The 24565-nt window shown below is 42.7% G+C and overlaps 1 protein-coding gene across 4 annotated transcripts in view; it reads left to right on the top strand.

The window, feature by feature from the left end:
- Positions 1-24565, top strand: part of SPAG17 (sperm associated antigen 17) — a 307861-nt gene that overhangs the window by 170789 nt on the left and 112507 nt on the right. For all 4 annotated transcript variants that reach the window (XM_073310300.1, XM_073310290.1, XM_073310281.1 and 1 more), the window contains exons 15-19: positions 10389-10450; positions 12446-12562; positions 14358-14512; positions 21151-21341; positions 21658-21743. In XM_073310300.1, coding sequence (XP_073166401.1) covers positions 10389-10450; positions 12446-12562; positions 14358-14512; positions 21151-21341; positions 21658-21743 — 611 coding nt within the window. The remainder of the gene's footprint in view (positions 1-10388; positions 10451-12445; positions 12563-14357; positions 14513-21150; positions 21342-21657; positions 21744-24565) is intronic.

The following is a 24565-nucleotide window of genomic DNA, read 5'->3' as shown; positions in this document are numbered from 1 at the left end:
CCCCAATTTAATTATTGCCCAGACAGACTCAGTCATATCCATTTCATCGCTTCTTATTTCTTTACATTCTATCTCATCATTGATATACAGTGCTACTCCACCACCTTTACCTTTATTTCGGTCTTTCCTAAACAGCACATACCCTTCAATACCTGTAGCCCAGTCATGACTACTATTCCACCAGGTCTCTGTTATACCTATAATATCTGGTTTCACTTCCTGCACCAGTAACTCTAGTTCCTCCATTTTGTTACCTAGGCTCCTTGCATTAGTGTACAAACATCTTAATTTTTGCTGTTTGGCCTCACTCACATTCTGTACCCTATTAGGCACGGTTATTTTACTACCAGTATAACCTATTAGACTTGTATCTACACTGCCCTTCCTCCTACCTACAGCTGTATCCACTCTTACTTCATTTTCTTTCCACTCTATGCTAAATTCTGGCGTGGAGATTACCTGGACATCTCCCAACCATCTCCCCCAAATTCCTAGTTTAAAGCTCTCTTAATCAGTTGTGCCAGCCTCCATCCTAGAAGTCTATTTCCTTCCCTACTCAGATGAAGTCCATCCCGAGAGAACTGTCCTCTATCCATGAATGCCTCCCAATGGCCATACATCCCAAAGCCCTCCTTATAGCACCACTGCCTAAGCCATCTATTGATAGTCATAATCTTGTCACACCTTTGTTGCCCTTCTCTAGGAACAGGCAAAATCCCACTAAAGATCACCTGAGCCTCAATTTCCTTAAGCGTCCTCCCCAGCCTAACATAGTCTCCCTTAATACTTTCCAGTGAGAATCTAGCCGTATCATTTGTTCCCACATGAAGGATAATTAGGGGATTCTTTCCCGCTCCCTTTAGAATCCTTTTTAACCTCAGGTCTACATCCCGTATCTTAGCACCTGGAAGACAGCACACCCTCCTATTTTCTGGATCAGCTCTGGTTACAGGCCTATCTATTCTTCTCAATAAAGAGTCCCCAATCACATAGACCTGCCTTTTCCTAGTGACGGTGCTATTCTCCAGTCTATCCCCTGTTCCCTCTGGCTGCAAGTTTTTTCCATTCCCATTCTCCCTTGTAATCCTTTTTAACCCATCCTGTATCCTCCTGGGGCTCATATTTGGTGTAATCTCCATTAACTCTTCCCCTTTTCCTATAGGACTAACCGCTCTTCTCTTCTTCCTTGCCCTGTCACCTTCAGTGACTACCTGCTGAGCCCCTTCTTCATTTTCCAACTCTGCAAACCTATTCTGAAGCTCTATTTCTCCTTCACTAGCCCGTCTTTTCCTCTGCCTAGTTCTTTTAGTCACATGCTTCCACTGACCACTTTCCTCACCCAGTCTCCCCTCAAAATTCCCTAGTCCTGCTTCCATCTGCAAGTCTGAGCTTTTCCCTTCAGATACCTCATGTCTTTGCTCCATAATCTGCTCAAACCCCTTCCTAAACTCTACCAGACTTTCCACCTGCATCTCCAAACCTCTGATCTTTTCCTCCATCAGCTCTATCAGACGGCATTTCATGCAGACAAAACTCTTACCAGGTGCCCCCTCCAGGATCATGTACATACCACAGCTTCCACATCCAGTCATCTTCATTGTGTCATCTGCTACATGGGTCACTCCCACTGCCACCTCTGAATCTGTCATAGCCTTCCCACCTAAATCCTGTTAATCTGGGAAACACAAACCACAGCAAAACACCACCACCCACAGCAAAACCAAACCCCACACAAGCACCACAAGACAAACTCCGCTTTCAAACTCCCACTCAAACTCCCCTGTTTGCTAGCTCCTGTGCTGCTGCAGCTGTCTGTGCTGCTGCCTGACTGGCTGCTACCTTTATAGGACCCCTAGTCAGTGAAGCCCCACCCCCTAATCAGGGCTCAGCTTCTCTTCCAGCACAAAGCCCCTACAAGCCTCTACACATACAAATACTACCAATACAAAGTCAATCATCTCATGTTGGGATTCCCTCTGAGACCTTTTCACTTAGCTTATCCAGAACACCTTATCCAGTTCTGGAAGACCATTTCATCCAGTTCTCTGGGATCCAAAACACTCAGTTTGATTCTTGATTTCATCATTCGGGTTCCTTTATTTGGCATACAGCAAAGCTATCTGAGTTGATCAGACTCAAGCGTAGGATATAGCGCATATAACACATCTGAAGTTACCCAGGCCTCTTCCTTTATGTATATTTACACATTGCATTGAATTGCATTTGCTGTACATTAAATCACACATTTTTGGATTGGCTTGGTTACTTTGCAGGAACCAATCTCTGTACAGCATGCTCTGTCCGTGTACTGGTCATGTCGAACCTGATCTTTACCTTTCAGGCTTATCTTGTCCATAGTCCCTAGCATCAGGCTGTTGCTGCTTATCTTAGATAGCACAGGCATCCTGACTCGAGCATACTATTTTTCAAGCCCCTATTTACAACTTAACTTTCCATTCACCTTCCCAAGAAATGAGGCAAGTTACTTGTCCACTAAGAAATGAAACAAGTTACTTCTGTCAAGCCAGGCCTACACCGCAGCAGGAATTTCTCCCAGAATCACTAGTGGTCTCTGAAGAGCGGTGTCCTGTGAACCATCTTCAGAGAATGAGGCATTCAAACTATCAGCCTGTTCACAACAAACGACAAGAATTGCCATCAATTTTGCTCTTGAGTGGGTCGCACTCCAGGTTCCTTAAACAACACCTTCCATCCAAATTGGGGATTGGAACTGATGTATTCCTTCCCCCCAATCCCACTCATTTCTCGGGTTATTCTCAAACTGAAGCTGCCACATGGATTTACCAAGGGCAACTCATGCCTTCTATGATGAGATAACTGGCTCTGTGGATGAGGAGAAATCAGTGGATGTGTTATTCCTTGACTTTAGCAAAGCTTTTGATATGGTCTCCCACAGTATTCTTGCCAGCAAGTTAAAGAAGTATGGGCTGGATGAATGGACTATAAGGTGGATAGAAAGCTGGCTAGATTGTCGGGCTCAACGGGTAGTGATCAATGGCTCCATGTCTAGTTGGCAGCCAGTGTCAAGCGGAGTGCCCCAAGAGTCGGTCCTGGGGCTGGTTTTGTTCAATATCTTCATTAATGATCTGTTTCAGAGTAACAGCCGTGTTAGTCTGTAGTTGCAAAAAGAAAAGGAGTACTTGTGGCACCTTAGAGACTAACCAATTTATTTGAGCATAAGCTTTCGTGAGCTACAGCTCACTTCATCGGATGCATACTGTGGAAAGTACAGAAGACGTTCCGCTACAGCTCACTTCATCGGATGCATACTGTGGAAAGTACAGAAGACGGAACGTCTTCTGTACTTTCCACAGTATGCATCCGATGAAGTGAGCTGTAGCTCACGAAAGCTTATGCTCAAATAAATTGGTTAGTCTCTAAGGTGCCACAAGTACTCCTTTTCTTTTATTAATGATCTGGAGGGTGGCATGGATTGCACCCTCAGCAAGTTTGCAGATGACACCAAACTGGGAGGAGTGGTAGATGCGCTGGAGGATAGGGATAGGATACAGAGGGACCTAGACAAATTAGGGGATTGGGCCAAAAGAAATCTGATGAGGTTCAACAAGGACATGTGCAGAGTCCTGCACTTAGGATGGAAGAATCCCAGGCACTGCTAGGGACCGAGTGGCTAGGCAGCAGTTCTGCAGAAAAGGACCTAGGGGTTACAGTGGGCGAGAAGCTGGATATGAGTCAACAGTGTGCCCTTGTTGCCAAGAAGGCTAACGGCATTTTGGGCTGTATAAGTAGGAGCATTGCCAGCAGATCGAGGGATGTGATCATTCCCCTCTATTCGGCATTGGTGAGGCCTCATCTGGAGTACTGTGTCCAGTTTTGGGTCCCACACTACAAGAAGGATGTGGAAAAATTGGAGAGTCCAGTGGAGGGCAACACAAATGATTAGGGGGCTGGAGCACATGACTTATGAGGAGAGGCTGAGGGAACTGGAATTATTTAGCCTGCAGAAGAGAAGAATGAGGGGAAATTTGATAGCTGCTTTCAACTACCTGAAAGGTGGTTCCAAAGCGGATGGATCTAGACTGTTCTCAGTGGTAGCAGATGACAGAACAAGGATTAATGGTCTCAAGTTGCAGTGGGGGAGGTTTAGGTTGGATATTAGGAAAAACTTTTTCACTAAGAGGGTGGTGAAGCACTGGAATGGGTTACCTAGGGAGGTGGTGGACTCTCCATCCTTAGAGGTTTTTAAGGCCCGGCTTGACAAAGCCCTGGCTGGGATGATTTAGTTGGGGTTGGTCCTGCTTTGAGCAGGGGGTTGGACTACATGACCTCCTGAGGTCCATTCCAAGCCTGATATTCTATGATTCTGTGATCTCAACCTGCACTTTCTCAATTGGTTTCACAAGAGCCTATTCATTCTGGAGAAGTTTCAAAAGAGGACCTTCCTCAAGCTGGAGACACGGTTGGAACAACAGCTATATCATCCTCATTCCCAGATCAGGCTGTGATTCCCTCTGCCTCATTTCACCCAGATGATTTTTTAAAATATCAAGCTTTGATCAGAAGAGTGGTTGAGCCATTACAGGTTTCCCTGGAGGATGTTGAGGAATTCTTACATAAATTTGTCAGTATACTTCATTCGACCATGCCAGGGGTAGATAGCACTCCCGATTAATGAAGCTCTCATGGATCCTGCCAGGAATTTATGGCACACATCCAGAATAGCTGTCCCCACATCAAAGAAGGTGAACAAGTAATAACAATGCCCCATCTGCAGGAGCAGATAACTGGCTTTTTAGTATATGTTTCAGCTAATGAGAAATTGAAACAACAACACAGAATAACTCAAAGAGAACACAAACCAAATAATCTTGATTTATTTAGTCAGAAATACTATTCTTCAGCAAAACTTCAGTTTAGGATCTCAAACTACCAATCTCTGTTGATCCATTATGATTTTATGAACTATTACAAGTTTTCTTCTTTTGTTGACAAGCTACCTCCAGATAACAGGGAGGAGTTTTCAGCTTTATTTTCAGAAGGACAACTAGTTGTGAGAATGTCTGTCTGAGTGGCACTTGATGTGATCGACACTGCTTCTAGACCTGTGGCCATATTGGTGTTCATGAGAAGGGCATCCTAGCTTCCAAATTCCATTTTCTATTTTTAGTTCAGTCATGGATATCCCTTTTCAACTCCCAGATCTTTTTAGCTTAAAAACTGGTGATGCCCTTCATTCTTTGAAGGATTCTTGTGTTATGCTGCGATTTCTTGGGGTATACACACATCTGCCCTTAAAAGAAAAGAGGGTTAATCGCTGTGACATAGCGGGGATTTTCTCTTGTTATGTTGTATGTGAGTCTTTCTAGTCTTTTTCTCTTGTTATGTTGTATGTGAGTCTTTTTGCATGAATGCATCCGATGAAGTGAGCTGTAGCTCACGAAAGCTTATGCTCAAATAAATTTGTTAGTCTCTAAGGTGCCACAAGAACTCCTTTGGGTATAAGGGTTTATGACTTTTGCGGGGGTTGCTCCAGCTGCCTGCATGGATGCTATGGCCACCCCTTTGTAACCTGAGACCCAGGAGGGGGATATGACCAGGTGATTCTTGGCCCCGGAAGCGAGACAAAGGCTGGAGGAGGAGCAACAGGCAGGGCAGGGGCCAGGCAGCTGGAAATGAGTCAGTCTCGACTGGCTTGGGGCACAGGGGGAGGACCAGAGCCCTGGCCCTGGGCTCTCCTCCCCGCAAGATGGACTTGGCTGAAAGTCACTGATTTCTGTGCTAACAAGTTCTGTCCCACGCCATGTTCCTGTTGACTAATAAGCCTTCTGTTTTACCGGCTGGCTGAGAGTCATGTCTGACTGCGGAGTTGGGGTGCAGGGCCCTCTGGCTTCCCCAGGAGCCCCGCCCAGGGAGACTCACTGCAGGAAGTGCACGGTGTGGAAGGGGATGCTGAATGCTCCGAGGTCAGACCCAGGAAGGTCGAAGCTGTGTAAGCTTCTTGCCCTGGAGACAGTATGCTCAGAGAGAGGAGGCATGCTCCCCCAGAGTCCTGACTGGTTTTGTAGGGAGTAGTTCCAGAGCATCGCCTCGGTGGCTCCGTGACAACTGGTGGTAGCAGTGGGATAAACTGCACCTCATGGACAGAGCACATCAGGGCGGGACAGCTGCCAGCCAGGGATGCAAAAGGCCAGGGACAAGGGTAAAGCAGCCTTGCGACACCTGCCCGTCATAGAGGAGCCTTTTCAGAAGGTGGCCCTAGACTTGGTGAGGGACGAATGGGAGGATAAGGCCTCCCCCACTGGAGAATCAGTGGTGGAGTATGTACTGACTTTTTGGGAAAAGCTCGCTGAGCTCATGGGTCTGGCCAGAGAGAACCTAGCCAGGGCCCAAGGGAATCAGAAGATCTGGTACGACTGTTCAGCCTATGGCACCGGCGACCAGGTGAGGGTTCTCACCCCAGTGAGGAAGAATAAGCTGCCTGGGGTGGGCCCTTCAAAGTCATCAAGCAGCTGAATGAGGAGAACAATGTGGTGGAACCGCCCAACCGGGCTCACAGCCACTGAGGGGACCAGGTCAACATGATGGATTCATACTGTGACAGGGAGAGGCTAGTACTGGCTGTGTGTGGCCAGTGGGAGAAGGGGGAAGATCCCTGGTGGGTCTCTTCCCTGAGACAGGAACTGGCCCCTGGCTGGAATCAATTCCCCTCTCTGACCAGCTAACCCCTGCCCAGCAGGCAGAGATCAGAGAGATGCTGTATTCGTACCAACAGCTGTTTTCCAACCAGCCTGGGCTCACTAACCGAGCTGTCCACTGGGCGGAGACGGGAGCTGGGCCTCCCATCAGGTGTTCCCCATTCAGAGTAACTGGGAACACAGCCCAGGCCCTGGAGGGAGAGGTCAGAGACATACTGACTTTAGGGGTGATCCAGCCATATACCAGCTCCGGGGGCCCCTCCCGTGGTGCTGGTCCCCAGAAAAGATGGGTCAATCTAATTCTGTGTGGCCTATCAGAATCTCAGTGCCATCACCCATGTCTTGTGCCTGCCCATACCTAGGCCTGTTGAGATCCTAGACAAGTTTGTGGGGACTGGATACCCCATAACCAGGGATGTCACCAAAGGCTACTGGCAGATGCCTTTGGATCCAGATGCCAGGTTGAAACCTGCTTTTGTCACCCCTTTGGGGCTGTACAAGTCTCTGGTCCTACCTTTCGGGTTCAAGGAGGTGCCGGTCACCTACCAGCGCCTGGTGGATCATTTACTGAGGGGGATGGAGAATTTCACCTTAGCGTACATTGATGATATTTGTGCCATTATCCAGACCTGGGAGGACCATGTGTCCTAGGTGAAGAGGGGGCTGAGTCTCCTCCAGGATGTAGGCCTGACTGTAAAAGCTGGGACATGCAAGATGGGGAAGGCAGAGGTGTCATACCTGGGCCACAAGGTGAGGAGCGGCTGCCTAAAGCCAGAGCCAGCCAAGGTGGGGGCGATCAGAGACTGGCCTGCTCCCCAGACTAAGAAACAGGCCCAGGCCTTTATTCGGATGGTGGGGCACTACCACAGGTTTGTGCCCCGCTTTAGCTCTGTGTCAACTCCTGTCACTGAGCTATGCAAGAAGGCTAAACCAGACAAGCTGGTCTGGACTGGGCAGTGCCAGAGGTCTCCCTGCATGCTGAAGGAGGATCTGGTCAAGGGCCCGGTGCTGGGAAATCCAGACTTTCACAAGTGGTGTTTACCAATGCCCCAGACATAGGATAGGGCACGGTGCAGAGGCAGGCCAGTGCAAAGGGGGAAAGAAACCCCATCATGTACCTGAGCAGGAAGCTGCTGCCCCGGGAGCAGGGTTATGCAGCCATAGAGAAGGAATGCCTGACCATGGAGTGGGCTCTTAAAAGGCTGCAGCTGGATGTATTTGAGTGGTACTTCACTGTGTATCTGAACCACTCACCCTGCCATGGCTGCACCAGATGAGAGGGGCCAATGCCAAGCTCCTGAGGTGGAGTATGTCCTTCCAGGATTATGAGATGGAGGTGGTCCATGTGTTCCCCAGACTCCTGACTGGCTTCTTAGGGAGTAGTTCCAGAGCATTGCCCTGGTGACTCCATGACAATCACCTACTTATTAAAGACTGAGATCTGTGCCAAGTGCATTCTATTACAAAAGAGGAGTAGGGCCTCCCAGAAAGTGGCAGCATTTTCAGAAAAAGAGACTTTCTACATTAGTAACCCATACTCTCAGATTACATCAGCTCATAAACAAACATTTTGACAGGTTTGCAAGAATTGCAGTGCCACTTTTCAGGATCTAGACTTTTGCATCCTTACTTTCAGAAATCAGCTGAACTTCTTCCAAAATATATGGGCTTCAATTACACCAGACCGCTGGGTACTAGAAATAGTATCAGTCAGATACTCAATCCAGTTTGAACTAAAAATCAGCAAAGAAAAGTCCAGACTGACACCAATACAAAGAATAGAATTTACAGGAGTTGTTATAGATTCTATTACAGCCAGAGCATATCTGCCTCAGGATGTATTCAAGAACATGTCCACTATCATATCGCAGATTCAGTCAAATCCAAACACCAAAGTGGTGAAATCTTCGTGGATTTATGGCACCTTCCTTGCATGCAGGTTTGGCTAAAATCAGTTTATATTCAGAGCAGGCATTGCTCAGCTATGCCTTCTTTAGTACCATGAAATGTACTAATGTCCCTAGGGTGGTGGGAAGATTCCAGATGTGTGTGAAAGAGGCTAGAGTTTGCACCACACCTTCCATCCAGAACTATAGTGACAGACCCTTCCCTCTGGGGGGCACACATGGATCATTGCAGTGTACAAGGCCTTTGGACTCCAGACAAATATCAACTGCATATATATGTGTTGCAGCTTAGAGCAGTTCACAGAACCTGAATTCCTTCCATGTATTCAAAGACAATCAAATTCAAATCATGACAGACAACGTGACTGCCATCTTCTATATAAACAGACGGGGAGGTGCAAGATCATCTTTGTTGTGTCAGGAGGAAGTTTGACTTTGGAACTGTTGTATCCATTCTCAGATATCCCTTACTGTGGTTCACTTCCCAGGTCTGTAGACTATCTTGGCAGACAGGCTGAGCAAACATTTTTCGTCCAACCATGGATAGGAGGTCAAGGACTTGGTCATACACAGTATCTTCAGGGATTTTTTTGAGGAAAAAATGTTTTGTCTGAAAAATTTTACTGAGCACTAGTCCTATGACATTTGGATTCTGCGATAGAGAAGGAACTGAGTGGCAGCTGGGCCACTCCATTTTTTATGCTCTCAGTGCAGAGCACAAGGACGCTCAAGGCACATGCACAGCCCCAACAGAAACTATTGACCAAAAAACCATGCACATGTGCATGTGCACTACCAGGAGTGGACTATGTACATAGACGACACATTTCAAAGAACTCCAGTTACTGTACAGAGAAGTAGCCTCTCTTTCTGTGATCTAATGACAACGTAGTTATGAAAGCTCTAATTTCTAGTTGCTTCTTGTAGTGTCCAAAAAGGTTTTTCCATCTGATTGTTACTTGGTGGCCTATATGAAATTAATATGGTAGCCTGAGTCAAGTCTTTAGTGAACAAGTGTCAAATCATGAAATCACCACCACAATTGTCACTAATTGGCCCTTTAGTTAGCAATCTCATCACAGAAGATGAACAACAAATGGCCCAAGGAAACTGAATACCCTCTTACTCCTAGAGGTGGGGCCCTCATGTTCAGGGCTGAGCACACTGGGAAAGCAGGATGGAGAAGCTTCCACTTCTACGCATGCTCTACCTAGTCCGTGCACAAATTAGAGGATGTCATATCTACAGAGTTGCCAGTCTGGCACCTTTCACCACCATTAATTTCAATAAAAAATTGTTTTAAAGGTTTGGATAATTTTATTACCTAACAGAATAATAATTTTGCTTACAGTGTATGTGCTGAAATAAGGCTAATCAAACCTCATGCTTCTGGGTGGAAACTAACTACTGCAAAGTTGGGAAAGCATTAACTCTTCTCTCCCTTCATCAAGCATTATGCGATTGCTAAAATAGAGGACAGGTATTTTCCTCCTTTCTGTAAAGAAACAGGTAGTAATCTCTTCTGGTGATGTGATTCTGGACTTGATGAATCAATGCAAAGTCCTGTGTTCTTATGGTCTTCTGTAGGGTCAAGAATGTGATTGGGTGCTTTATCGTTTATCGAAGCAGGGCCCTTTCCATACTGATAAGGCAAAGCTTGAAGGGATATATGTAGCTTTCTGGTGGGTGAGATAGAATGTGCCCACAACATGTGAATAACAAAAAGGAATAAAGTAAATAACAGAATAACAAATTGTGAAAATATCTAGAACTCTAGCATGTTTCTTCTGTGTTCAATTTCCAGTGCATATAGAAAAGAATGACAAATGTGGAGAAGACGATCTGGCTGATCCTCTTGTAAACAAAGTAAGAAATTAGTTTCTTCACTTCAGAGGTGATTAGTGTAGTGAATGGAATAAACTATGGAGTGGGCTCTTAAAAGGCTGCAGCTGGATGTATTTGGGCGGTACTTCACTGTGTATCTGGACCACTCGCCCTGCCATGGCTGCACCAGATGAGAGGGGCCAATGCCAAGCTCCTGAGATGGAGTCTGTCCTTCCAGGATTATGAGATGGAGGTGGCTTGAAGGAATATTAAGGACTGTACAAAGTGAATTCCTCTTGCTGGGGGTTCTTGGTGAATCTCCATGTGGGTGTTAATTTTATTTAGGGCTGTCAAGCGATTAAAAAAATTAATCGCGACTAATCGCATTGTTAAACAGTAATGGAATACCATTTATTTAAATATTTTTGGGTGTTTTCTACATTTTCAAATATATTGATTACATTTACAACACAGAATCGAAAGTGTATAGTGCTCACTTTATATTTACTTTTGATTACAAATATTTTCACTGTAATAAATAAAAGCATGCTCCACACCTCATCCCTCTCAGATTTTGGAAGGCACTTCTGATTCTTAAACCTTGGGTCGAGTGCTATAGCTATTTTTAGAAATCTCACATTGGTATCTTCTTTGCATTTTGTCAAATCTGCTGTGAAAGTATTCTTAAAACAAACGTACTGGGTCATCATCTGAGACTGCTATAACATGAAATATAGGGCAGAATGAGGGTAAAACAGAGCCAAAGACACATAGTTCTCCCCCAAGGAGTTCAGTCACAAGTTTAATTAATGCATTATTTTTAACGAGCATCATCAGCATAGAAGCATATCCTCTGGAATGGTGGCTGAAGCATGAAAGGGCATATGAATGTTTAGCATATCTGGCACATAAATACCTTGCAATACCAGCAACAAAAGTGTCATGCGAAAGCCTGTTCTCACTTTCAGGTGACGTAAATAAGAAGCAGGCAGCAGCCTCTCCTGTAAATGTAAACAAACTTGTTTGTCTTAGTGATTGGCTGAACAAGAAGTAGGACTGACTAAACTTGTAGGGTCTAAAATTTTACATTGTTTTGTTTTTGAGAGCAGTTATGTAACAAAAAAAAATCCTTTTATAAGTTGCACTTTCATGATAAAGAGATTACACTACAGTACTTGTATGAGGTGAACTGAAAAATACTGTTTCTTTTGTTTATCATTTTTACAGTGCAAATATTTTTAATAAAAATAATAATATAAAGTGAGCACTGTACACTTCGTATTCTGTGTTGTAATAGAAATCAATATACTTGAAAATGTAGAAAACATCCAAAAACATTTAATAAATTTCATTGGTATTCTACTGTGTAACAGTGCAATGAATCGCAATTAATTTTGTTGAGTTAATCATGTGAGTTAACTGCGATTAATTGACAGCCCTAATTTTATTATATTTTGGGATAATACCGTAAAGTCCAATAGCTTTAAAGTACTGTAAAATCAGCCTCTTGCAATTCTGCACTATCTAAGAAGGAGAGTGGAGAGGGCCTTCTTATGGCAATGCTATGCTACTTACTGAGTGCAAGAGATTAATTTTAGAGTAAGAGCTTAAGAGAGATTGCCAAACTGTAGTCTCACTAACAAACTGTGTGGCTTGGCATCTTCACAAACATCTGTCTGCCGTTTAGCCCTAGATAAGTAAAGCCATGTTAAAGTGACTTCACAAGACCTGTCTGTAATTGCTTACAGCACTCAGAAGCGTATAACCTAACAATAGAAATATTTAGATTATGTTGATCATAAAGCAGTCAAAGGCAAAATCTTTTTGTCAATTTTTATTCTTACTAAAACATTGCCATATAGATTTATACATGTGCAGCTTTATGCAATTAACTATGATGCTGCACTGGGCACTGTCTGTTCTGTATTCTATTCTACCTCATGCTCCTCATTGTAGTTAAGTCAATGGAATAACATTCAGTTTAAAACAACTGAATACTAAAATATTGATTTTTTTGTTGTTTTGATGTACTTTGAGGTTAAACAACAGAGGTATGGCCCAGAGACAGATTTAGTGGAAATACAGAAGACTCAGCAGCGGCATTTGACAGACTGGAGTTTTGCTGAACATTATGAGCCACGTCTTCTTCTTCAGGTATTTATGAGCTGGGATTCTCATAGGCACAGTAGCTTTGGAGGCTGGTGCACAGAGGGCTAATAACAGGCTACAGAGCATTTTACTGATAGGTCACTGATTCAGATTTGGCTCTGATAAATGGTTACCAAAAATCTATTATTCTTCAACTGCTTTTTGGTGATTTTACTAAATGAGTTTGTTATTTTAATCTATTTTGTAATTTTACTCATGACTCAAAAAACAGCATTGCAATTGTCCTTTTTAGCCTTGGAGTCCAGACTGAACACGTGATAGAAGGGACTTGCTTCTTATCCCTAGGACTGGCTTTTCTGTGACATTGGCTGCAAGGTTTAGGAACGCTTCCCTGCATCCATTTTATGAATAAATGGAAGACTTTAGTCTTCCTGACTGTCAGTAGAACAAAGGGTCCTATCCTTCAAGTTCTCCAGGTGCATTACTCTCATGGATATGAGAGACTCATAATAGAAATAGGGTAATGACTGATATTTATCTTAAAGGAAAGAAAAAACAAGAATTGTAAAAGATGAATCAGAGTGCAGTACTGCAAATGCATTGTGGTCTGTTCTTTCCTCACTTACTCTAGGATTGTGCCTGTTAGGAATATCCTAGAGTTGTACTAACCCAGAGAGTATGAGGAGGTGTTCTGCCATGAACCTCAGGGGGCATAGAGATGGAGCAGACCCTGTGCTCTGTTGACTTACAGGGGCTGTAGTTCTGCTTAGCTTTTTGTACTCTTCCCACCACACTGACCACACATGTAAGGGCCAGGTAGAATCTGGTCCTAAATTACGGTGCATGGGAAATTCCTACTAATGCAATGGACCTTAATATCTATACCACTGGTAGTAATTAACAGAGATGGTTATAAAATGTCCATGAAAACAAAATTTCAACCCAAAATGGAAACAGAAACTTGTAAAAACTTTTCCTTTTTCTTGTCAGCTCTAGAAAATAAATTTCTTCATTAAAATTGTCACATACCATTTCATTTTCTATATGGAAAGCAATATACTCTCTGCCACACCTTTACATATCCTTTTGCATATTACTGTTAATTAGTTTTCTTTTGTAAACTGAATATTCAATTAACTAGAATTTATTCATAAAATAGATTCAACCCAATAATTTATGATATATACATGAATTTCAGTTCCATTTCAGCTCTAGCATTCTGCAAAAATGATAGCAGATAAAATGAGATTCATCATAGAGCCAGTACATGCATTAAAAAAAGATGCACAACACAGAATGGGCTAGGAAAATTTACTGGAAAGCAGTAAATCTGGAGAACACCAGCAGTGATAGCACAGTGAATTGGATACAATATGAACTTATAATGTGATATAGCCATAAAAGAAATAAATTTATTTTCTTTCTGAATATATGTAGGCAAGGGGATGATACTTCTTTTTTGTATAGCTCCAGTCAAACCTGAAATATTGCATTCAGATTGCATCCCAAAGAGATGGGGGTGGGGGGTAGGAGAAGATCAAGTTATAGTTCCTATGAAATTGCTAGTGGAGTTGGCTGACTGCATGGGTATAGCTAGTGGCACTTCTTAAATGCATGTGGTTATGGGAATACAGCTTCTACATGCCTGGGGACACTACAGAGACTTTCTGTCTGCTGGAGGCAGAAGGCCTTTTGGTGCTTCTGGTATAGTGAGGCTTTGTGCCATCCCTTATTATGTGCCATCCCTACAAGGCACAATCAAGCCCTCTTGTAGGAGTTGGGGGTACCATTTGTCTGTATGGAGGATGTGTCTTAAGTATTAATTTCTTTTCATTTTCAGGTTTTACACAATGCAACCCAACAATACAGGTGTATCGATTCCTATTACCACACCCAAGATAACTCTCTGCTTATAGTCCTTCACAACCCAATGAACCAACACCGTCAGTGCAAGGAATCTTGGGATATTGCAATGCACTCTGATGTTGGATTCAGGTAATACAGTTTTTTTAGATGTTATCTTCAAACAGGCATTTTAGCTGAAAGCCTGGCAATGGAAAAGGGCCTTGACATAACAAGCACTTATGAAATATGGTGGCATCAGAAAAATCAATGGGCTAACTGTAATACCTGGCAATAAAGTGTTCAAGAAGAAATTACTAAGTCATTAGGGAGAAGGGATTGGGGACATAGTAATAGCACTATATCTAAAATATACCACAGACTCTACTGAGGTAAAAAAATTCTGAGTGACTAGAGCCACTCCATAGAATTTGTATGCTTACAAATCACAAGTCATAAGAATACAAATATGTTAATAGGGTTATACACTGGCCTCCATATCAGAAAAAAAGATATTGGGGGCACTATTTGGAGGGAACTCAAAGAGCCAACTAAGTTAATTAAACAAATCAGTTCCTTCAACTACCCATATATGAACTGGTCAAATGTCACAACAGGACAAGATTTACAGAAGCAATTTCACAATACCTTAAACAATTTCTTCTTGGAACAGTAAGTCATAGAGAATACAAACAAAGGGTCTATTTTTTGTCCCTGATTAGTTTCCACAACACCTGATTTTGGTGCTGTGGTTCAGGAATCGAAACAACAGAGTAGTCAGTGAAAAATTTGAGATTCTCTGGCACGGTTTGCAAGGATTTGTGGAGTCTTGTAAGGATAATCATACTATAAGTACAACAGGAGGTACTCAGTGCCTATACAGAAAAAGTGTGAATTTTCTGTCCCAGCCCAACATGTATTTCTTTAAGGAAACAAGCAAAAGGAGCAGCAGCAGCTATTGAAATAAAATAAAATATGTCCATTTGTCCTGGTTTTTCAAGAAGAGTCTCTGTTTTCATATGATGTCTCACTATCCTTGGAGCGTCTTTTGAAATAGCTGACGTCATAATTTTTAATTCTAGCAGTTAATTTTTTTTTATAACTACAAAATATTTGTTCACATTATATCACTATACCAAGCAAAACTTGCTCTGGGTTAATCAGGAACAGATCGTCCAATGGAATGAGTGTTCTTCAAGCATTTCTCCGCACAGATCCTGTTGTAGGTGTGTGCACCCCACGTGCATGAACTCAGAATCTTTTAGCCAGTACTATCTGTTAAGGCTGCATATGCATCCTGCACACCGTCAGGCTCCCTCTCTTGAGGCATAAAGGATGGAGAAGCCCCTACCGCTACTCAGTTCTTTCCTACCACCCATGGCAGCGTGTTGGAGAGGTACAGTGTCTATCTCCTTCCCCATAGCTTGTTACATTAGGTTTAGAGGTTAGTAGTGAGTTTGATCTTTTTTTTTTTTATTTCTTCATAACTAAGTTTCATACAAGCCCATTGACGAAAAAGAGAGAGAGACTTTTTATTTGTTTTGAGTTTCCACTTGGTACCGAAACATAGATCTGATGGATGAGATGTTGTCTCCAGGCTTTAAAATCTGTTCTGCCTGTGAGGCATCTATGCCTGCAAACAATAGACTAATACATGCCTTTTTTGTCAAGTGGAATCATAGATCCACAGCAAACATTCATTTTGCAAATCTTTCTCTAAGTGCATACAAAAAGCTCATGATGCCCATCAGAAATTATTTTTAATGGAAAGACCAGTGAAGTATGTCTCTGACTCTGAGTTCCTTCTTTGAAGGCAGCCTGCTGCTGCTGCTTCAAAACCAGTTTCTGTCAGTGCTTCAGCTACCAGAGATACTCTTCCAGGAGCTAAGAGGTCAAAAGGCTCTAAGAGACCTCGTGCTTCTCAGAAACACACTGAACCTTCTCTTCAGATCAATCAGTGGATCCTGCTGCCCATGGCAGAAAGGAGCAGAGATCTTCGGCTGGCACTTGGCACCAGTCACTGTCCCATGTACCACTGAATAAGAGATCTAATACTCCACTCTTCTGATTTCTCCAAGCCTGCAAAATCTGATTGGTGTATAAGTCTTCAGAGATTGTGGAATTATGTTCTTCTGCTTCAATAACATATTTTCAATCCTCTCTGACTGATGCCTCTACCTCAATACTGAGGGTACTGGTACCATCTTTCACAGAATCTCCAGTAAAGTGTCCTGATAGGAATATTACATCTATTGAGACATCCGCATGATACTGTCTTCCTTAGAACCGCTTCCTACTTCAACTCAGGCTACCTTTTCAACACCTGCAGATGTAATCATCACTCCAGAACCAGAATATCTTCTCTTGGACATTTCTCTACTGTCTGTGGTATCCAAGTCCCTTCCAGTACCAGAACCAAAGGTGTCAGTAATTAAAATCTCTCTGCAATCATCCTCTACAGTACCGGTATTGATATCTCAGAGACTGTTGCAATCCCTCAGAGATCTACACCACCTCTAGAAGAGTTCTTCTCATCTGCAGTTTCACCTTCTCATGACAGTTGAAGCCCTTCTCTTAGATTTTCTCCCACTCTCATGGAGTGACTCTTATAAGAGACCTTGGAAGGAGTCCTCTTCATCACAGGTCACATGATTTTGAGAGATCACAAGCACCTTGGTTTCCACCACTGTGGCATCATGTGCCTTTTCCTTGTGTGATGCAATCTTTACTTTATTGGTCTATGTTTAATCCTCAGCCTCATTTTTCTGCTCCTTATTCATCTAGATCCAAATCTAGAAATAGGTCACCTCCTTCTAAGGCATCATCTAAGATAGTGCAGTCCTCAAACAGAGTGCTCCATCAGGAATTTGAGCAAGAACCTCATACTGAGGGGGGAGATCTTATGAAGGAGTATGGGGAGCAACCTATCCCTTTGACTATTTCTTCCTGTGGCAAATTGCCAGTACGATTATGATGGGTCCCGTGCTTCCTCTTCTTGGGGGGGGGAGGGGGTCAGGGCACAGTTTCCTGCCCCTAAACTAGAGTATTTACTGTCCCACTAGTAACCCAGAGAAGGGTAGTGGAGAGGGAGGGACCCGGGCCCGCCCTCTACTCCAGGCCCCGGTAAACCACTTGAACTAGTGCTTCCTTCCCTTGGGCTACTTCCCTCTCCTGCTCTTCAGCTTGTGGGGCTTCCTGCCCTCCCTCTCTGCACAAGCCGGGTGTCTCTTTACCTAGGGTCTTGGTCTTCTAGCCAGCCATGGCACTTCTCCAAACTCTCCTCTACTTCAATTCCTCCAAACTGCACTCTGCTCCAACTCCAAACCACTCTGCTCCAACTCCTTCCCCTGGGTGACTGAAGCAGGTGGTTTTTATCAGGTGACTAGCTTCAGGTGCTCTAATTGGCTTCAGGTGCTTTTAATTAATCTATAGAAACCTTTCTTCCCTCTAAAGGGAATAAGGCTTCTCCTCATCCTGGGACTTACATATCTCTCCTCTATCACTCTTCTGCTGCCTTCTGGCCATGCTGTATCACATTCTTCATAACCTGATAAAGCTGTGGCACCATCTGCTTCTTCACAGTTGATGACTTCAAGGATTTTAGGACCTTCTTAAAAGAATGGTGGTTACTCTGGAGATATCTGTAGAACTCATCCAGGAAAGGTCAGATAAGTTCTTTGATATTCTGCATCTGGTCTCTCATGGTCACTTGACCATTCCTATAAATTAGGATATCCCTGAACCAGTCAAGTATTTGTGGTAAACCCCTGCATCCATTTCTGTTACATCAACAAGAGCAGATTGGAGATAACAATTTTCTCCTACAGGTTATGAGTACTTTTTTTTTACCATTTTTTTACCAAACACATCGCTGGGTCTTTTTTGTAGTGGTGGATCATGAAAAATCTAAGCAGCAGGCTTTGGAGGGCCAGTTGGTGGTGAAAATTGTATAACAGGCCTTTTTGGATGTTTCTGACACTATGTCAGGATCAATGGCTACTGCAGTCACTGTGCACAGAACATCATGACTACAGTCATCAGACATTCCAGAAGAAGACCAGGCCACAACTGAGGGCCTTCCTTTTGAGGGCTGTGTTTTTTAAATTCAAAGATTTCTGAGATGCTTTATTCTTTTAAAAGACTCCAGGGCAACACTTCAGTTTCTGGGCCTACATACCCTGTTCCGTAAAGGAAGCAAAGTAGACCTCAGTCCTTCTTGAGTGAAGGGCCTCCATCATCCTTGTATTCATGCCAACAAAAGGCTCCTGAATTTTACAAGAAAGGACCATATTTCCAAAAGAAAAATGGCCCTCCTTCATTTACTGTTAATGCATACTCATCATCGGGCAAAGGTTGCAGGTTTGATGCTGCAGTCGAGAGTCTTGGACCAGTTTGTGAAGATATGTACCCCTTCTCCCCTCCATTTGACAACCTCCTTCCTTTTTCTGCAGATTCATGGATTGCAATTACTACCAACCAGTGTGTTTTAGAATATCCACAAAAAGGTACTTGTGGCACCTTAGAGACTAACCAATTTATTTGAGCATAAGCTTTCGTGAGCTACAGCTCCCTTCATCGGATGCATCGGATGCATCGAAAGCTTATGCTCAAATAAATTGGTTAGTCTCTAAGGTGCCACAAGTACTCCTTTTCTTTTTGCGGATACAGACTAACACAGCTGCTACTCTGAAACCTTAGAATATCCAGTAACAATATTCACTATAATTGCAATCTATTCATAGATTCATAGATATTTAGGCCAGAAGGGACCATTATGATCATCTAGTCTGACCTCCTGCACAATGCAGGCCACAGAATTTCACCCACCACTCCTAAAAAAGACCTCACACCTATATCTGTGCTATTGAAGTCCTCAAATTGTAGTTTGAAGACCTCAAGGAGCAGAGAATCCTCCAGCAAGTGACCCGTGCCCCATGCTACAGAGGAAGGCGAAAAACCTCCAGGGCCTTCCAATCTGCCCTGGAGGAAAATTCCTTCCCGACCCCAAATATGGCGATCAGCTAAACCCTGAGCATATGGGCAAGATTCATCAGCCAGATACTACAGAAAATTCTTTCCCGGGTAACTTGGATCTTACCCCATCTAAAAACCCATCACAGGCCATTGGGCCTATTTACCATGAATATTTAATTACCAAAACCATGTTATCCCATCATACCATCTCCTCCATAAACTTATCGAGTTTAATCTTAAAGCAAGATAGATCTTTTGCCCCCACTACTTCCCTCGGAAGGCTATTCCAAAACTTCACTCCTCTGATGGTTAGAAACCTTCGTCTAATTTCTAATCTAAATTTCCTAGTGGCCAGTTTATATCCATTTGTTCTTGTGTCCACATTGGTACTGAGTTTAAATAATTCCTCTCCCTCTCTGGTATTTATCCCTCTGATATATTTATAGAGAGCAATCATATCTCCCCTCAACCTTCTTTTAGTTAGGCTAAACAAGCCAAGCTCCCTGAGTCTCCTTTCATAAGACAAGTTTTCCATCTAGGCCAACTCCACACACCCTACCTGGTCCCTTTTCATGAACTCTTTGAATGGGAGCCTGCCTTGTATGGAGACAGACTCTTCTTCAATGGGGTGTAATAAAGATGCTGCCTCCAGCATTCTGCAACAAGGTGTTCTATTGCCACTGCTCCCTCATTCTGAAGAAGAAAGGGGGTTGGCATCTTATATTAGATCTCAAAGAAATCTCAACAAATTCATCCATCACTTCAAATTTGACTCCTTAGTCAGTAATCCTTTTTCTAGAGCCCATGAAGTCATTCACAACATTTGTTTTGCAGGATGCTTGCAACTGTCAATCTATCCCGACCACAGGAAATATCTACATTTCATGGTCAATGGCCTTCAGTATCAATTCAAAGTCCTACCATTTAGTCTCTCAAACGCTCCAAAGGTGTTTACCAAATGACTCGCAGTGGTAGCTGTTCATCTGAAGAGACAAAGCCTTCACTTGTCCACATATGTTGATGACTGATTGATTTGGGGGCATGCATCACAATAGGTCACCAGAGTTGTTCACATGGTTCTCCAGCTGTTTTCCTGACTTGGTTTCAAGCTCAGTTGAGACAAATCTACTCCCACCCTTACTAAATTGGTAGAATGTATAGGGGCAAGATTGGACACCTTCCTTGAGAGGTTTTGTATAATGAGAGATCTTATTTCAAACCTGCCTTACATGACCCCACAAGTCACCAAGACTGTGCTGTGTAAATTTTCCATTTATCTTACAGCAATTTAGTTCTGTCTTTTATGTATCTGTGTAAGTTTGATTAGAATTTGGTGCTTCAGATATACAGAGGGTGGTTAAGTGAACATAAATGCTAAGGGGCAGTATAAATCAGGAGTAACTCTAGTGAAGTCAATGAATTACAGTGGTTGTAAACCAGTAAGAGGGGAGAATCAAGATTTTGACTTTCTTACTGACCCTTGTTAAGTTGAATTAATCAATGGTGATTTATGGCTAGCTGGATTATTATTTATTTTTTTTTGGCAAATGATGCTTTTGCAGAAAAGAGAACTCAAATGTTAAACATAAAATGTAGTGAGCAAAGATTAAAAAGACAAAGATAAAAATTCCCATACAGAAAAAAAAACCTGGTAAACTCTACCAACTCTTAAAGATTAATGCAAAGTGTTCAGATAGCAGCTAAAAAACCAAGACTATCTCCAGTGAAAGGTAGAATGAAAAAGATATTGTTTGATCCAATATCATATCGTTTAATACAGTATTTTCACTGTTAATAGAAGTCATGTTTCTTTTCAGAAACTATCTGGAGCTGGTGGCCAACTCAATTGAAGACTGGGTGACAAAGGAAGAAACCAAATATCAGGAAGAAAAAATGGCTAAGGAACTGGAGACCCTTAAACTAGCGAAAGCCATGACAGAGAGACCTCCTGAAGATAAACCTTCTGCCTCCACTAGCAAAAAAGCTGCATCTCCTAAGAAAACAAGAAGTTGGTATCTTTCCATATTTACCCCAGAAAACTGATTCCCAACCCTCAAAAGTTTGAGTTTTGCTGAACTCACCATTCTGCAATGGAACAACATACCACCAAACAACCTTAACTCTGCGTTAGCATAGGGTTTTGCCATTGAATTGTAATACAATTAAATAATAATTGTGAAACACCAGTGTATCTGTCCTTTTAACCTTCTGACCAGAGAAACAAGAATTTTAAACAGGGAATCCATCCTGGCCTTTGCACTGAGCCAGACTTATTTTACTTTATTTTGGCAACATATTTATTGTTCCTCTCTCATTTCTCAAAGGCAGTACATCAAGACTGGACAGTAAAGCGGAGGTCACACCGGAACTTCCAGAAAAAAATACTTTTGTCAGAGAAGGCTCCCTCAAGGTGAGACAAGAAAAACAAAAGTCCAATAGTCTTTCCCCAGTTGGTGGATTGGGTTGTGTGAGGGGGCCCTGGCCCAGGTGGCAGGGAGGAGCAGGGTGGGTGAGAGGACCCTGGCCCAGCAGGCGGGGGGCATTGGTTCGTGTGTAAGGGGGCCCTCTCTGGCTGAGAGGATGGGATAGACTGCCCCACAAACACCTGCTCATGCTTCAAGCTGTGGATCCTGGTCTCTCCCAAATCCCCCTGCTGGGACTGGGAACTTTCAACCTTGATTCCTTCCCCCCTTCCCCCACGAGGTCAGGGGTGTCATCCTCCTCCTTCCCTCCCACCATCCCCCCTCCCCCCACCCGCCCGCACCTGCTAATGCTCCAAATGGCAGATCCCAATCTCAGCTCCTCGCCAGGCAGTGCTGTGATGGCTTCCCTGAGCCTGCCAGGGGCTGCTGTGGGGGGCCAGGCTGGGGCTCCTAATCACCACATGTTGTAATCACTACCCCCCTCTCCCCACTGGCCAGATAGAAAGCAGCAGCCAGGGCCAGGGCTGAGCGCGGATCAAGACAACCCCGAATTGTTTAGTCTGACCTCCTGTATAACACAGGCCATAGAATTTTTCCAAAATAATTCATAGAGCAGATCTTTTAGAAAAACATAACATCTTGATTTAAAAATAGTCAGTGATGGAAAATCCACCACAACCCTTGGTAAGTTGTTCCAATGGTTAATTACTCTCACTGTTAAATATTGCCTTATTTCCAGTCTGAATCTGTCTAGCTTCAACTTTCAGCCATTGGACCATGTTATGCCTTTCTCTGCTAGGCTGAAGAGTCCATTGTTAAATATTTGTTCTCCAGGTAAATACCTATAGACTGTAATTGAGTCACCCCTTAACCTTCTCTTTGTTAGACTCGAAGAGCTCCATATATTTAGTTTATCACTGGTTTCAGAGTAACAGCCGTGTTAGTCTGGATTTGCAAAAAGAAAAGGAGTACTTGTGGCACCTTAGAGACTAACCAATTTATTTGAGCATAAGCTTTCGTGAGCTACAGCTGTAGCTCACGAAAGCTTATGCTCAAATAAATTGGTTAGTCTCTAAGGTGCCACAAGTACTCCTTTTCTTTTTAGTTTATCACTATAAATTATGTTTTCTAATCCTTTAATTATTCTCGTGGCTCTTCTCTGGAGGGATTCTCTCCAGTTTATCAACATCATTCTTGAATTGTGGGCACCAGAACTGGACACAGTATTCCAGCAGCGGTCATACCAGTGTCAAATTCAAAGGCAAAATAACCTCTACTCTTATTCAAGATTCTCCTGTTTACGCATCTAAGGTTTGCATTAGCCCGTTTTGCCTCAGTATCACGTTTGGAACTCATGTTCAGCTGATTATCCATCATGACCCCCAAATCTTTTTCAGAGTCACTGTTTCTCAAGATATGGCCTACATTCTTTGTTATATACATTTACGTTTAGCCAATTAAAGTGTACATTGTTTGTTCACGTGCAGTTTACCAAGCAATTCATATTGCTCTGTATCAGTGACCTATACTCTTCATTATCTACCACTCCCCAATCTTGTGCCATCTGCAAATTTTATCACTGATGATCTTATGTTTTCTTCCAGGTCATTAATAGCAATGTTAAATAGTGTAGGGCCAAGGATCAATCCTTGCAGAACCCCACTCGAAACACACCCGTTTGATGATGATTCCCCATTTACAGTTACATTTTGAGACCTATCATTTAGCCAGTTTTTAATCCATCTGATGTGTGCCATGTTAATTTTGTATCTTTCTAGGATTTTTAAATCAAAATGTGGTACAGTACCAATCAAATACCTTACAGAAGTCTAAATATATTACATCAACACTTTTACCTTTATCAACCAAAATTGTAATCTCATCAAAACAAGCTATCAACCTATGTTAATTTGCATTAATTATATTACTCTCCTTTAATTCTTTATTAATCAAGTCTTGTATCAGCCACTCCATTATCTTGCCTGGGTTCGAAGTCTATCATTTCTATCTAGTGATGAACCAATACCATTTTTAGGATTCTTTTTGTTCCTAAAGTACTTAACAAACTCATTTTTATAGTCCTTAATTCTGTATGCCATGAATTTCCTATGTTCCTTTGCTTCCCTTCTCAATTTTCTACAATTCCTAGCTTCTGATTTATATCCATTACTATCTGCTTCTCTTTTCTTCCATTTGTTATGTTATTTTTAATTTTTTTTACAGCTGGCTTCATTTCGCTTCTAAACCAGGTTGGTTTTTTTAACGAGTACAGACATCTTCTTCAGTTATGGGATTGTGGCTTTTTGGGCACCTAGTAAAGTGTTCTTAAACAATTCTGAATTACCACTCACATTTTTTCTGATTAAAATCTTCCTCCTAGCTGTTTTGGCTCATAATTGTTTTCAGCTTTGTGAAACTGGCCCTTTTAAAGCACTGAGTATATACATTATTGGTCTGGACTTCATTCTGTTTGCACATTATAAATGTAATAAAGTCATGAAAACTTGTACCTCAGTTACCATTAATTTTTAGTTCTTTGATCAGTTCCTCTTTATTTGTTAGGACAAGGTCTAATATAGAATTCTCCCTTGTTAAATTCAACACTTTTTGAGTTAGGAAACTGTCATCTATACTATTTAGAAATTCCAAGGATGAAACCTCTAGCACATTGTCACTTAGATTCAATCTCCCATGATCTCGCAGCATTTTTTCCTACACATTATAGATAGGTGCGTAAGGAGCCGACCATTCTGTTCCCTAGTGTGATTTGGTGGTCCAAAGCAGACACCAACTAATACCCCATTTTGTG

Source organism: Lepidochelys kempii, chromosome 1 (assembly GCF_965140285.1).
Source record: "Lepidochelys kempii isolate rLepKem1 chromosome 1, rLepKem1.hap1, whole genome shotgun sequence".
NCBI lineage: Eukaryota > Metazoa > Chordata > Testudines > Cheloniidae > Lepidochelys > Lepidochelys kempii.
The sequence above is the reverse complement of the archived record's forward strand: the minus strand, read 5'-3'. Positions and strand labels throughout refer to the sequence as shown.